At 42.4% G+C, this 13,108-nt stretch overlaps 1 protein-coding gene across 1 annotated transcript in view; it reads left to right on the top strand.

Annotated features, from left to right (window-relative positions):
- INTS8 (integrator complex subunit 8) overlaps nt 1-13,108 on the top strand; it is a 73,716-nt gene that overhangs the window by 57,078 nt on the left and 3,530 nt on the right. Inside the window, exons 21-26 of the mRNA XM_062188224.1 lie at nt 1,971-2,089; nt 5,876-5,979; nt 8,863-8,913; nt 10,470-10,543; nt 10,615-10,679; nt 10,831-10,874. Of these exons, the coding sequence (XP_062044208.1) occupies nt 1,971-2,089; nt 5,876-5,979; nt 8,863-8,913; nt 10,470-10,543; nt 10,615-10,679; nt 10,831-10,874 (457 nt within the window). The remainder of the gene's footprint in view (nt 1-1,970; nt 2,090-5,875; nt 5,980-8,862; nt 8,914-10,469; nt 10,544-10,614; nt 10,680-10,830; nt 10,875-13,108) is intronic.

Genomic DNA, 13,108 nt, shown 5'->3' with positions numbered 1-13,108 from the left:
AACTGTTTAAATCCTTGCATTTTTCTTCCCCCCTAAGATTTATTTATTTGAAAGGCTTGGAGAAAGAGTAGGAGAAATACAGATAGAGATCTTCCATCTGCTAGTTTACTCCCCAAATGGCCACTGTAGTTTTGGGCTGGGCAAGGTCAAAGCCAGGAGCCCATGCGAGTCTCCTGTGTTGCAAGGGTCCAAGTAGTTGGACCAACTTGCCCTGCTTTCCCAGGCGTATTAGCAGGGAGATTGATTGGGAGCAGAGCAGCTGAACTTGAACCACCACTCCAATATGGGGTGTTAGTGTCTAAAGCCGTGGGTTAACCCACTGTGTCACAAGCTGGCCTGCCAATTTTTTTATAATATGCATTTTTTAAATAATGTATATTCTCTATGAACTTAAAAAAATTATTCAAGAAGCAGAGGAACACAGACACAGAGTTCCTGTCTTCTTGTTCACTCCTCAAATGCCTGCAATGTCTGGAGCTAAGCCAGGCTGAAGCTGAGAGCTGGGATCTTTTTTTTTTAAGATTTATTTATTTATTTGAAAGGCACAGTTACACAGAGAGAGAAGGAGAGGCAGAGAGGTCTTCCATCCACTGATTCAACCCCCAATTGGCTGCAGTGGCCGGGGCTGTGCCGATCTGAAGCTAGGAGTCAGGAGCTTCCTTTGGGTCTTTCCACCTGAGTGCAGGGGCCCAAGGATTTGGGCCATCTTCCTCTGCTTTCCCAGGCCATAACAGAGAGCTGGATCAGAAGTGGAGCAGCCAGAATGAGAGCTGGGATCTTAGTCTTAGATCTGCATGACAGGGACCCAGCTACATCACCTGCTACCTCTAGTGTTTCATAGGCAGGAACCAGAGCTGAGAATCAAACCCAGGTACTTTGATATGGGATGTACATATTTAACTGCTGGGCCAAATCCCACCCTGCTATGAACGTTCTTAAGTTTTATAGTACAGTTATGGGATACTCCCATCTTGCACTACTTTCCTAGGCCGTAACAGAGAGCTAGATTGGAACAGAAGCAACTGGGACTTGAACTGGCACCCATATGGGATACCAGGGCTCAGCAGCTGGAGGCTTAGCTCATTACGCCACAGTGCTGGCCCCAGATTTATTGAACTTTTGAGTCTGGCCTTTGGTTGCCTTGGCAGGGCCAAACCAAAAGGGACACCCATGGGCCAGACACTCCCCACCCTTTTTGTAAGTTGTAGAGTGAGGGCTTGAACCTCATATGTATCTGAATCCAGAACCTGTGTTATCTACTACTGTACTTTATTGCTTCTGGGAGATAAGATTGATCATTGTTTCTCTTGGAGTCTTGCTTATCTTTAATCTTCCCACTTCCACATTCTAATTCTATACCTTAAGGTGTCCACATTTAACCAGGCTCAGAGTATCTGGTCCCGTTGCCTACCTTTTTATTGACTCTTACCAAATGCACTGGGGAGCTGTACTTGCCACATCTGTCCCCTGACCTTTTTCGGACTAGGGAAATAAACATCTAATGCAGGAGAATCAGTTACTTTTGCAAGAAGCCACATAGCAGTATTTCTAGTATTCAAGCTCTTATTTCTTGTGGCTTCATCTAGGTAAGAGAACTTAACAGCCATTTGGGGAGATTTTGTTCCCAGTAGTTTGTGCTAAAAGCAGAAATGGGTTTTTATCCTACTACTTTTAAATGCTTTAAACATTTGAAAAGATATAAAGATACTTTAGTCACTTTCTTGGTTATTTTTGAAAAAAAAAAAAAAGGAAACAAATCAGTTTCTTTTTAGCGATTTATGAAAAGTTAGCTAATCATGTTTCTCAAACAAAGTAGTTTTGTTAGTTTTTATATATTCACCCTTAGTAATATTTAGTGTGTATTTGTGACTACCTAGATTTCCACTGCCGTTTTGTTTCTAATAAATGTATGTATGGAATTTGAAGGTGACATTTAATACAGGGACTCACATTAAGTGTCTTCCTTTTAGCCTGCAGTCTGTGGACTTTGAAGCTGTGGCAATCACAGTGAAAGAACTAGTTCGGTATACACTCAGTATAAATCCAAACAACCACTCCTGGTTAATTATTCAGGCAGACATTTATTTTGGTAAGTGAGATGTTTGGTTACTTTGGGTTTTGTTTTTGTAGCAAGTAAAAGTAATTATGTTGCTCATTTTATTAGAATATTTTATTGAACTTTATTTGAAGTTTGATTTTGAGATTTACTCTTCTTTATAAAATTAAGAATATAAAACCAATTGTTTTAACTTTTCTTTTGGTGTAGAACCCTTGGTTCAGGTGCTTTTAATTTACTTTTTTTCTGTTTCTTAATGGAATTTTAAAATCAATTAAGTTGGTTATTTAAGGTGAATTTTATCTGCAAAATTGCTTTTTAAAGATTATAAAATATTTGTAAGTATTTAATTATGGGAGATAGATCCATAATTTCCCCCTCCCTGATTTCATATGATAGGATTTTCTAATTTGTTAGGTAGTCTCCAAAATGTCTATTATTGTGCAGATCATATAAATTTTCTGACTGGTGTTTTCAGGATCAGTTTTTTTTTGTTTTGTTTTGAAGATTTATCTTATTTGAAAGGCAGAGATCTGGGGCTGGAGGGAGAGATTGAAATTTTCCATCTACTTGTTCATGCCCTGAATGGCTACAACCGTCAGGGCTAGGCCAGGCCAAAGCTAGGAGCCTGGAACTCCATCTAGGTCTTCCATGTATGTAGCAGGGGTCCAAGTACTTGGGCCATATTCTGCTGCTTTACCAGGCACGTTAACAGGAAGCTGGATTGGAGCTGTAGCAGCTGAGTCTTGAACTGACACTAATCTTTTGATGCTGGTATTGCAGGCAGTGGATTAACCCACTACATCACAACACTAACTCTAGGATCAATTTTTTTTTTTTTAATTTATTTTATTTATTTGAAAGAGTTAGAGAAGTAGAGACAGAGAGAGGGGTCTTCATCTGCTGATTTACTCCCGAGATGGTTGCAGTGGCCTGAGCTGTGCTGATCCGAAGCCAGGAGCCAGGAGCTTCTTTAGGGTCTCCCACATGGGTGCAGTGGCCCAAGGTCTTGGGCCATCTTCTACTACTATCCCAGGCCATAGCAGGGAGCTGGATCGGATGGGGAGCAGCCAGGACTAGAACCAGTGCCCATATGGGATGCCAGCGCTTCAGGCCAGGGCTTTAACCCACTGTACCACAGCGCCAGCCCCTCCAGGATCAATTTTAAAAAGTTGATTAAAGGGGTCAGTGCTCTTGCATAGAGGGTTAAGTCTCTGCCTGTAGTGCCGGCATCCCATGTGAGTGCTGGGTCAAGTCCTGGCTGATCCACTTCTGATCCAGCTCCCTTCTTTATCTCTCTCTCTCTCTCTCTCTCTTTTTTTTTTTTAATAAGTATTTTTTTAAAGATTTATTTATTTGAAAGGCAGAGGTAGAGAGGTGGAGGGAGAGAGAGAGAAAGTGAAAGAGAAAGTCTTCCATCTGCTGGTTCACTCTGCAAACAGCTGCAAAGGCCGGAGCTGAGCTAATCCAAAGCCAGGAGCCAAGAACTACGTCTGGGTTTCTCACACAGGTGCAGGGGCCCAAGGACTTGGGCCATCTTCCACTGCTTTCCCAGGCCATAGCAGTGAGCTGGATTGAAAGTGGAACAGATGGGACTCGAACTGGTGCCCATACGGGATGCTGGCACTGCAGGTGGCAGCTTTACCCGCTATAGCGCAGCACCAGCCCCGCAGCTCCCTTCTAATGTGCCTGCGAGAGCAGTAGAGGATGCTCCAAGTGCTTGGGCCCCTGACCCATGTGGGAGACCTGGAAGAAGCTCCCTGGCTCCTGGCTTCGGTCTGGCCCAGCCTGGCCGTTGCAACCATTTGAGGAGTGAACCAGCAGATGGACAATCTCATTCTCTCTCTCTTTTCTCTGTGTGTCTCTGCTTTTCAAATAAATATTTTTTTAAAAGTTGATTGAAGGCAAAATTTCAAAATATAATGGTAGAATGAATAAGAACATCAACCCCCATGTGTCTGCTACCTAGCTTTAACAATAATTAATTCAACACCAGTGCTGTTTTATCTATTCCCTTACTTACTTTCTCTCTCTAGTGGATCATTTGGATAATTGCTGATTTTAATGTTTATTTTCATCCCAACCCCAAAACAAGTTTATCATCAAAATCTCTCTCTCTCTCTTTTTTTAAGTTTTATTTATCTGAAAGATAGAGAGGTGCCCAGCAATGTGGCACCATTGATTAAGCCACTAGTTTTGATGCCTGCAACCCATATTGGAATGCCAGTTTGAGTCTTGGCTACTCCACTTCTGATCTAGCTCCCTGCTAATGCACCTGGGAAGACAGTGAAGGTGGCCCAAGAACTTGGGCCCTTGCTACCCATGTGGGAGACAAGGATGGATTTACTGGCTTCTGGCTCTGGCTTCAACCTTGCCCAGCACTGGCTGTTGTAGCCATTTAGGGAGTGATCCAGGGATAGACAACCTTTCTTTGTCTTTCCCTCTTTTTCTATAGCTCTGCCTGTTGAATAAATGAATGAAAGAATGAATACATACATACAAAAATCTTTAAAAAGATTAAAAATTTTCCGTTCATTGGTTGACTGCCCAAAAACTTGCTATAGCAGTGGCTTGGTGAGGCTGAAGGTAAGAGCCCAGAACTCCATTCAGGTCTACAGAGTAGGTGGCATTTACCCTAGTACTTGAGCTAAATTGTCTGTTCCTTCCCAGGGTGTACATTGGCAATAAGGTTGACAAACACAGGCACTCCAGTATAGAATGTGGGATTCCAAGCGGCAACCACAATACCTGTCTCATCAAGATTTTAATATCTAGGTGCCAGCGCTGTGGCATAGTGGGTTAAGCTGCCATCTGTGGCACTGGCATCCCTTAAGGGTGCCAAATGAGCCCCGGCTGCTCCATTCCAATCCAGCTCCCTGCTGATGCTCCTGGGAAAGCAGCAGAAGATGGCCCAAGCACTTGGGTCCCTGCTACCCACAAGAGGGAACTGGAAGAAGCTCCTGGCTCCTAGCTTTGAATGGGCCCAGTTCCAACCATTGCAGCCATCTGGGGAGTAAACCAGCAGTTAGAAGCTCTCTCTCTTCCAGTCTCTCCTTCTCTCTCTGTAACTGCTTTTTAAATCAATCTTTGAAAAAAAAAGATTTTTAAGGGGCCGGCGCTGTGGCATAACAGCTAAAGCCACCACCTGCAAGGCTGGCGTTACACATGGGTGCCAGTTCAAGTCCCGGCTGCTCCACTTTCGATCCAGCTCTCTGCTATGGCCTGTAAAAGCAGTAGAAGGCCCAAGTGCTTGGGCCCCTGCACTTGCATGGGAGACCTGAAAGAATCTTCTGGCTCCTGGCTTCAGATCAGTGCAGCTTCGGCCATTGTGGCCAGTTGGGGAGTGAACCAGTGGATATAAGACCTCTCTTTCTCTGCTGGTTCACTCTCCAATTGGCTGCAATGGCTGGAGCCGCACCAATCCTTAGCCAGGAGCGTATTCCAGGTTTCCCACATGGGAGCAGGGCCCTGACTTGGGCCGTCTTCTACTGCTTTCCCAGGTCATAGCAGAAAGCTGGATCGGAAGTGGAGCAGCTAGGACTAGAGCTGGTGCCCATATGATGTACTGGCGCCATAGGCGGAGGTTTAGCCCACTACCCCACAGCGCTGGCCCTATGTCACATCCTAAGTGTGGTTAAAAAACTAAAGGCAGTTTTCCCTGTGTGTTCCTGATAAGAACAAAGTTTTATCCCTAGGTTGTGCCTTGAATTTTGTCCACTTATGAAGTTGTCCCTGACTGTTCACAAAAGAGGCCCTATCTGTTTTTCCAACTACCATTGCTAATAACAGGGAATTTTTTGTATTTGTTTTCTCCTTCAGCAACAAATCAGTATTCAGCAGCACTTCACTACTACCTCCAGGCAGGAGCTGTGTGTTCTGATTTCTTTAATAAGGCTGTGCCCCCTGATGTGTATACAGACCAGGTAAGTTGTTTCTGTAGGCTTTCCTTCTTACCTGCCTTTACATATCCCTCTTCCTGGGCCACTTTTCGGTTGAACTTAGCCATTTCCATATATTTGATGGTAAGATCCTATATGGTAACTCCCAAGTTGATGACTGTAGAAGAGATTGCTCCACTTCTAATACCTTTTGCTGTTTTGATTCCCAAGATGCATCTCAAGTGCAGTCTGTCCAAAATTGTGTTTAATGTCTTACTTTACCAGTCTCCCTTCATAATAAACTCACCTATCCTTCCAAAACTCAACTCCACCACATCAATGTTGTTTAACTATTTGAGCATTATCCTTCATTCTTTGCCTTACTTTATCGACTCCTCCTACTGACACCCACTCAGCTTTCAAATCATATTGATTTTTTCTCAAATTCCCAATTTTTAAATTTCTGTATATATTTAAGTGTACAGCATGATATTTTGATATATACATAATAAAATGATTACTACGGCCAGACAAATCATATCCATCACCTTCCTTAGTTAACCTTTTTTGTTTTTTTTTAAATATTTATTTATTTTTTTTTTGACAGAGCGGATAGTGAGAGAGAGAGACAGAGAGAAAGGTCTTCCTTTTTGCCATTGGTTCACCCTCCAATGGCCGCTGCGGCCGGCGCATCGTGCTGATCCGAAGCCAGGAGCCAGGTGCTTTTTCCTGGTCTCCCATGCGGGTGCAGGGCCCAAGGACTTGGGCCATCCTCCACTGCCTTCCCGGGCCATAGCAGAGAGCTGGCCTGGAAGAGGGGCAACCAGGATAGAAGCCGGCACCCCAACCGGGACTAGAACCCAGTGTGCCGGCGCCGCAAGGCAGAGGATTAGCCTGTTAAGCCACGGCGCTGGCCATTTAACCTTTTTTGTTTTTGTTTTTGACAGGCAGAGTGGACAGAGAGAGAGAAAGGTCTTCCTTTTCCGTTGGTTCACCCTCCAATGGCCACTGTGGCCGGCGCACTGCAGCTGGCACACTGCAGCCGGCGCACCACGCTGATCCGAAGCCAGGAGCCAGGTGCTTCCTCCTGGTCTCCCATGCGGGTGCAGGGCCCAAGCACTTGAGCCATCCTCCACTGCACTCCCGGGCCACAGCAGAGAGCTGGACTGGAAGAGGAGCAACCGGGACTAGAACCCAGTGTGCTGGTGCCGCAGTTGGAGGATTAGCCTATTGAGCCGCAGCGCCGGCCCTTAGTTAACCTTTCTTTGTGTGTGTGATGAGGGCACCTAAAGTGTACTGTTGGCAGGTTTTTAGTACAGTTATTATTTTTTATTTTAAGATTGATTTCTTTATTTGAAAATCAGAGTTGGGGCTAATGTTATTGTATTTGTGGGCTAAGCCTGTGCTTGTGGCACCAGCATCTCATATAGGTGCCAGTTCGTGTCTTGGCTGCTCATCTGATCCAGCTCTCTGCTAATGGCCTCAGAAAGCAGTGGAAAATGGCCCAAGTGCTTGGGCCTCTGCACCCTTGTGGTAGCTCCTGGCTTTTGGCTTCAGGTCGGCCCAGCTCTGGCCGTTGTGGCCATTTGGGGAGTGAATCAGCAGATGGAAGACCTTTCTCTCTGTCTCTACCTTTCTGTTTGTAACTCTGCCTCTCAAATAAATAAATCAGATCTTTAAAAAGAAAATGGTAGAAATCTTTCATCTCCTGGCTCACACTCCAGATGGTTGCAGTGGCCAGAGCTTGACCAGTCCAAAGCCAGGAGCTGGGAGCTTCCTCCAGGTCTTCTAGGTGGGTGGCAGGGGTCCAAGCACTTGGGCCATCCTCTGCAGCTATTAGCAGGGAACCAGATCAGAAGTGGAGCAGCTGGGACCCGAACTGGCACCCGTATGGGATCCCAGTGTTGGAGGCAGCAGCTTTACCCACTGTGCTACGATGCTGGCCTCATACAATGTTATTTTTTCAAAAGTTTATTTATTTGAAAGGCAGACTGATAGAGAGAGAGAGAGAGATCTTCATCTACTGGTTCACTCCCCGACTGAATGCAGTAGCCAGGACTGGACCAGGTGTTCCATCCAGGTCTCCCACTGATGTGACAGGGACCCGAGTGCATGGACCATACCTTACTGCCTTCCCAGGCATATTAACAGGGAGCTGAATCAGAAATGCAGCTGTTGGAAGTTGAACCAGTGTTTTCAATATAGGATGCTGCTGTTGCAGGTGGCAACTTAGCTCACTGTGCTACATGCCTGCCTCAGTATACAGTGCTATTAACTATAGTTCTCATGCTGTATATTCAAGCTCTACACTTTATTTTACCTTATTGCAAATTTATGCCCTTTGACCTACTTCTTACCGCTTTTTCCCACTATCCATCTTGTATTACTTTTTTAAAAATTTGATTGACAGTTACAGTGAGAGGGATAGACAGATCTTCCATCCAATGGTTCACGCCTCAGATGGTTGCAATGGCCAGGAATGGACCATGCTGTTGCCAGGAGCTTCTTCCAGGTCTCCTACGTGGGTGGCAGGGGCCCAGACACTTGGGCCATCTTCTGCTGCTTCTTCCAGTATATTATCAGGGAGTTGGCTATGAAGTAGGGCTGCTGGGATACAAACTGGAGCCCTCAATGGAAGCTGGCATCACCGGTGGTGGTTTTACCTATTAATGCCACAACACCAGCCCCTCATTTTCTTTTTATATAAATTGCTATTTCCTCTTAGACCACCATGAAAATTTATATTTTTGTAGCATTTTTAGATTCATAGCAAAATTGAATGGAACATAGTTTTCCCATACCCTTTGTCCACTACAACCCTTGCCTTGCCATAGCTTTCCCCTTCTGGTGCCATCCCTTATGAAAAATGGCACATTTGTTACAGTTGATCTTAACTAACTTTTGAAAATAATCATGATTTTGTTGTAGGTGATAAAGCGCATGATAAAATGCTGTTCTTTGCTGAATTGCCACACACAGGTTAGTTTACAATCTTATGTTGATTTATGTTGTGTATGAAGGTATTTCAGAGCATTGTGGAAAAACAGATTTATTTTGGTGCAAAAGATTTGAAATCTAAGTGTATGATGAGTTCATGAAAAATGTTTTTTAAAAACTTCATTCATTAACACTTTTGTATTTCTGTTTTTTCACAAAGTTTTTGAGTTTTTTCATATGGTAAAGTTTATCATACTGTAAAGCATTGGGCTGGGAAATAACTTATTTTCCTTACCAAAATTACTTAAATTTTAAGAGTATAGTGTACTATTTAAAATTTTTAGTAGTTTAGAATTTTAGCTGAAGGAAACTATGAATTAGTTAACATTGAACTTCCTAAATGAAAAGCATTCTTATGTTTTCTTCTATATAAGAATAAACTTATGTATTAGTCATTAGAGAGATGTATTTTAAAACCATAGGGAGGTACACTTCTTACCTATAAGAAAGGCTTTGCTCAGAAGACGTAGCAAGTGTCTGTGAGGATGTGACACTGGAACGTTCGTGTGTCGCTGGTAGGAATGTGAGGTGGTGCAGCCTCTGGGAAAGTGGCCGTTCCTCAAGGGGTTCAACATGGGCTTTATCATATGACCCAGTAATTCACTCCTGGGTTTATGCCCAATAGAACTGAAAACATGTGACTGATGATGTTCGTAGCATCATTATTCATTATAGTATAAAGTAAAAAGAAGAAAAAAAACCCAGATAACACACATATCCATCAAATGATGAACGCATGATCAAAAATATGATATGTCCGTGAAATGAAATGTTCAGCTATAAAAAGAAATGAAGTGTTAGTACGTACTGCTATATGGGTAAACCTTGTCAGTGAATAAATCTAGACATAAAAGGTCACATATTGTATGATTCCATTCATATGAAAAGTCGAGAATAGGCAGTTCTGTGGGGACAGAAACTAGATAAAGGGTTATCAGAGACTTGAGGGGACAGGGAAACAGGAATGATAGCACTGGGTATAGGTTTTTTGGAGGGGTAATGAAAATGTTTTAGAATTTGATAGTGGTGATGGTTATACAAGCTTGTGAATATCCTAAAAACTACCACACTGTGCTTTTAATGGGTAACTCTCATGGTATGTGGATTGTTGAAAACATTTTTTAAAGCGATGAACATTATGACCTCAACTGATTGAAATAGGTATTTTTATGTTAAGCAGACTGTCAGCTTAAATTTTGCAAAAATGAGCTTTTGTAGTTGCTGGCTGTGGAAGTTTTAATTGTGTGGCCTGTTATTGAATGTTACGACACTTTTGCTTACCAGTGTTTGATTCTTGGTGAAGTTTTTGTACTAGGGCTTTTTACCAGCTTCTCATTCAAAGGTGTGGTTAGGTCCATAATGAAGCAATACTTGTTAGACACTTGTATAAAGGTTTTTGAAGTTCAAATTAGATGGAATCCATAAATAGGAACTGACCCACTGAGTGTGCAAACCTTCTTGTAGAATATATTTTTTAATTACCCTCCCAAACCAGTAGTCACTGTTACATGAAACTTTTCAATTCTTCATTTATGTAGGTGGCAATTTTATGTCAGTTCCTCAGAGAAATTGACTACAAAACAGCCTTTAAGTCACTACAGGAACAAAACAGGTATGCATGATTTTTAAAATGAGATTGAAATTTTTCTGCTTATAAGAAAGTAACTGAATTCTGTTTTTCAGTCATGATGCTATGGACTCCTACTATGACTACATATGGGATGTTACCATTTTGGAATACTTGACTTGTATCCTTTCATTGACATTTGTCTTTAGAAGCCTTCCCCTCTGTAAATTAAAGTAATTCATATTGTGTCTTTTCCGTATCAAAACTGAAAAACAACTGAGCTTCCATTATTGTGTTTATACTATCGGATTTTTCTTAATTGATATATTTAGATCTTCATCATAAAAGAGGAGAGACAGATAAAAGACAAATTGCGGTAAGTTAGTTTATAACATTCTTCAGTGAAATACTTAGTTTCCAGAATATTAAACAGTTATTAAGATTTGGACCAACAAAAAAGATTTTGTGTGCCTAGTTACTGTCAAAATCTGGCTATCATTGTTTACTTATTAAAAGATCCTGTTCTCAGTTTATTTTATCTTAAAATGTTAGATTAGATCATATCCCTGCTCCAGACCTTCAGATGGTTTCTCATCTCACACACAGTCAAAGTTGTTACAGTGTACCCATGTGACTTAACTCCTTTGTTAACTTCTGCTACACCAATACTCCTACTGTTCTTTGAACATGCCAAGAACATTGACCAGCTGAGCCCCTTTGAGATCTTCCCTTCCAGGTCTCTCTTCAGTTGTCACCTTCTTCATGATCATCCTTTCCTGGCCATCTTATAAAGTAATAATGCTCCCACCTTTTTTTCCTCTCTACCACTCTTATTCTCATTTCCCTTTAAAATTTTTTTACTCATAACATTTAACATATGACATATTATATATTTACTGATTTATTGTTGCATGAAGGCAAGGACTTGGTTTTGTTGTCGTTGATACCTAGAGTGGTGCCTGGCACATCAAAGGTGCCCTGTTCTCGAATAGATGAACTATTTACTAAAATTGGACTTATATTTGTATGCCAGTGCATTTCAAATTTTTTTGAAATATTTTCTTTTATTTATTTGAAAGACAGCTACAGAGAGAAGTAGAGCCAGAGAGAGAGGTCTTCTGTTCACTGATTCACTCCCCAAATGACCACAACGGCCAAAGCTGAGCTGTTCCAAAGCCAGGAGCCAGGAGCTTCTTATGGGTCTCTCACACAGGTGCAGGGGTCCAAGGAGTTGGGCCATTTTCTGTTGCTTTCCCAGGCCATAGCAGAGAGCTAGATCGGAAGTGGAGCAGCCAGGACTTGAACCAGCGCCCATATGGGATGCTGGCACTGCTGGCCAGGGCTTTTAACCCACTGTGCTACAGCACTGGCCCTGCATTTGAAATTTTATTGCCATTTTTACTTGCCTAACATTGGATGCATCACTATCATTGGTTTTTTAAAAGTACACGAGAGTTGTACTAGTTGGCTTGTTACATTAAAATGTCTAAGAGAAGAAACAACTTGGGAAGAGGGGGGATTTATTTTGACTTGCGGTTTGGAGGTTCATAGTTAAAGATCAGGTGGTTGTATTAGTGTGGCCTCTGGTGCAGGCTGGTAGTGAGTGGCAGAGCGTGAGCAGAGGAATGATCACCTGGTGAGCCTGGAAGCAGAGGCACATAGCAAGGAGCACGCTCTTCTTCTGCCCTCTGTGTAGTTCCTTCTTAGAATGTCATCATGATTTGTTCATGCAGTTCCACCCCAGTAACCTTGTTCAAACCAGCCACTTCCCAAAGGTCCTGCCTTCAGACACCATAATTGGGTCAAGCTCTCAGTTTAAAACATCAGCTATCAATGTATTCACCATTAACATAAGACCTTAGAGTTAAAACATCTGCATGTGGGTGACCAAATCCTGTTAAGTCTATAATAAGGGTACTTTAAAAAGTTCATGGATAAGTGGAATAAATATAAAAGCAGGGGTTGCTGTTGTGGTTTGGAAAGTTAAGCTGCTTCCTGTGATGCCAGCATCCCATGTGAGCACTGGTTTGTGGCCCAGCTGCTCCACTTCTGATCTAGCTCCCCACTAATGGCCTGGGAAAGCAGTGGAAGATGTCTGTAGTGCTTGGACCCCTGCTACCCACCTGGGAGACCAGGTGAAGCTCTTGGCTTAAGCCTGGCCCAGTCTTGGCCATTATAGACATTTGGGGAACCAGTGGATGGAGGATCTCTCTCTAACTGCCTTTCAAATAAATACGTAAATCTTAAAAATACAAATTTGAAATCCACGCACATTTTTCATGAACTTTTTGAAGACCCCCCCATGCATGGATTTCAAAATTCTTCTGCATCCAAATAAATTTAATTTCATTTTCCATGTGCTTTTTGAAGTACCCTTATATGCTGCGTATTAAAAATTAAAGTGATATACTTGAATCAGATTGTATGCCCCATTATTTAGAGGAAATAGGATAATAGCACTTTTATAAAAAAATTTAAAAAGAACACACAAAGCCAGTTCCACTCATGGCAGCTACTCATTCTGCTAGTTTACCTAAGGCTGGAAAGCAATACTGAGATTTCTCCAGGTCTGCTTGGCTATTGTCAAATACCTCCTACTTGTATCATTTT

The sequence above is a fragment of the Lepus europaeus genome, chromosome 4 (genome assembly GCF_033115175.1).
Source record: "Lepus europaeus isolate LE1 chromosome 4, mLepTim1.pri, whole genome shotgun sequence".
Lineage (NCBI taxonomy): Eukaryota > Metazoa > Chordata > Mammalia > Lagomorpha > Leporidae > Lepus > Lepus europaeus.
This window is presented reverse-complemented; position numbering and strand designations above follow the sequence as displayed.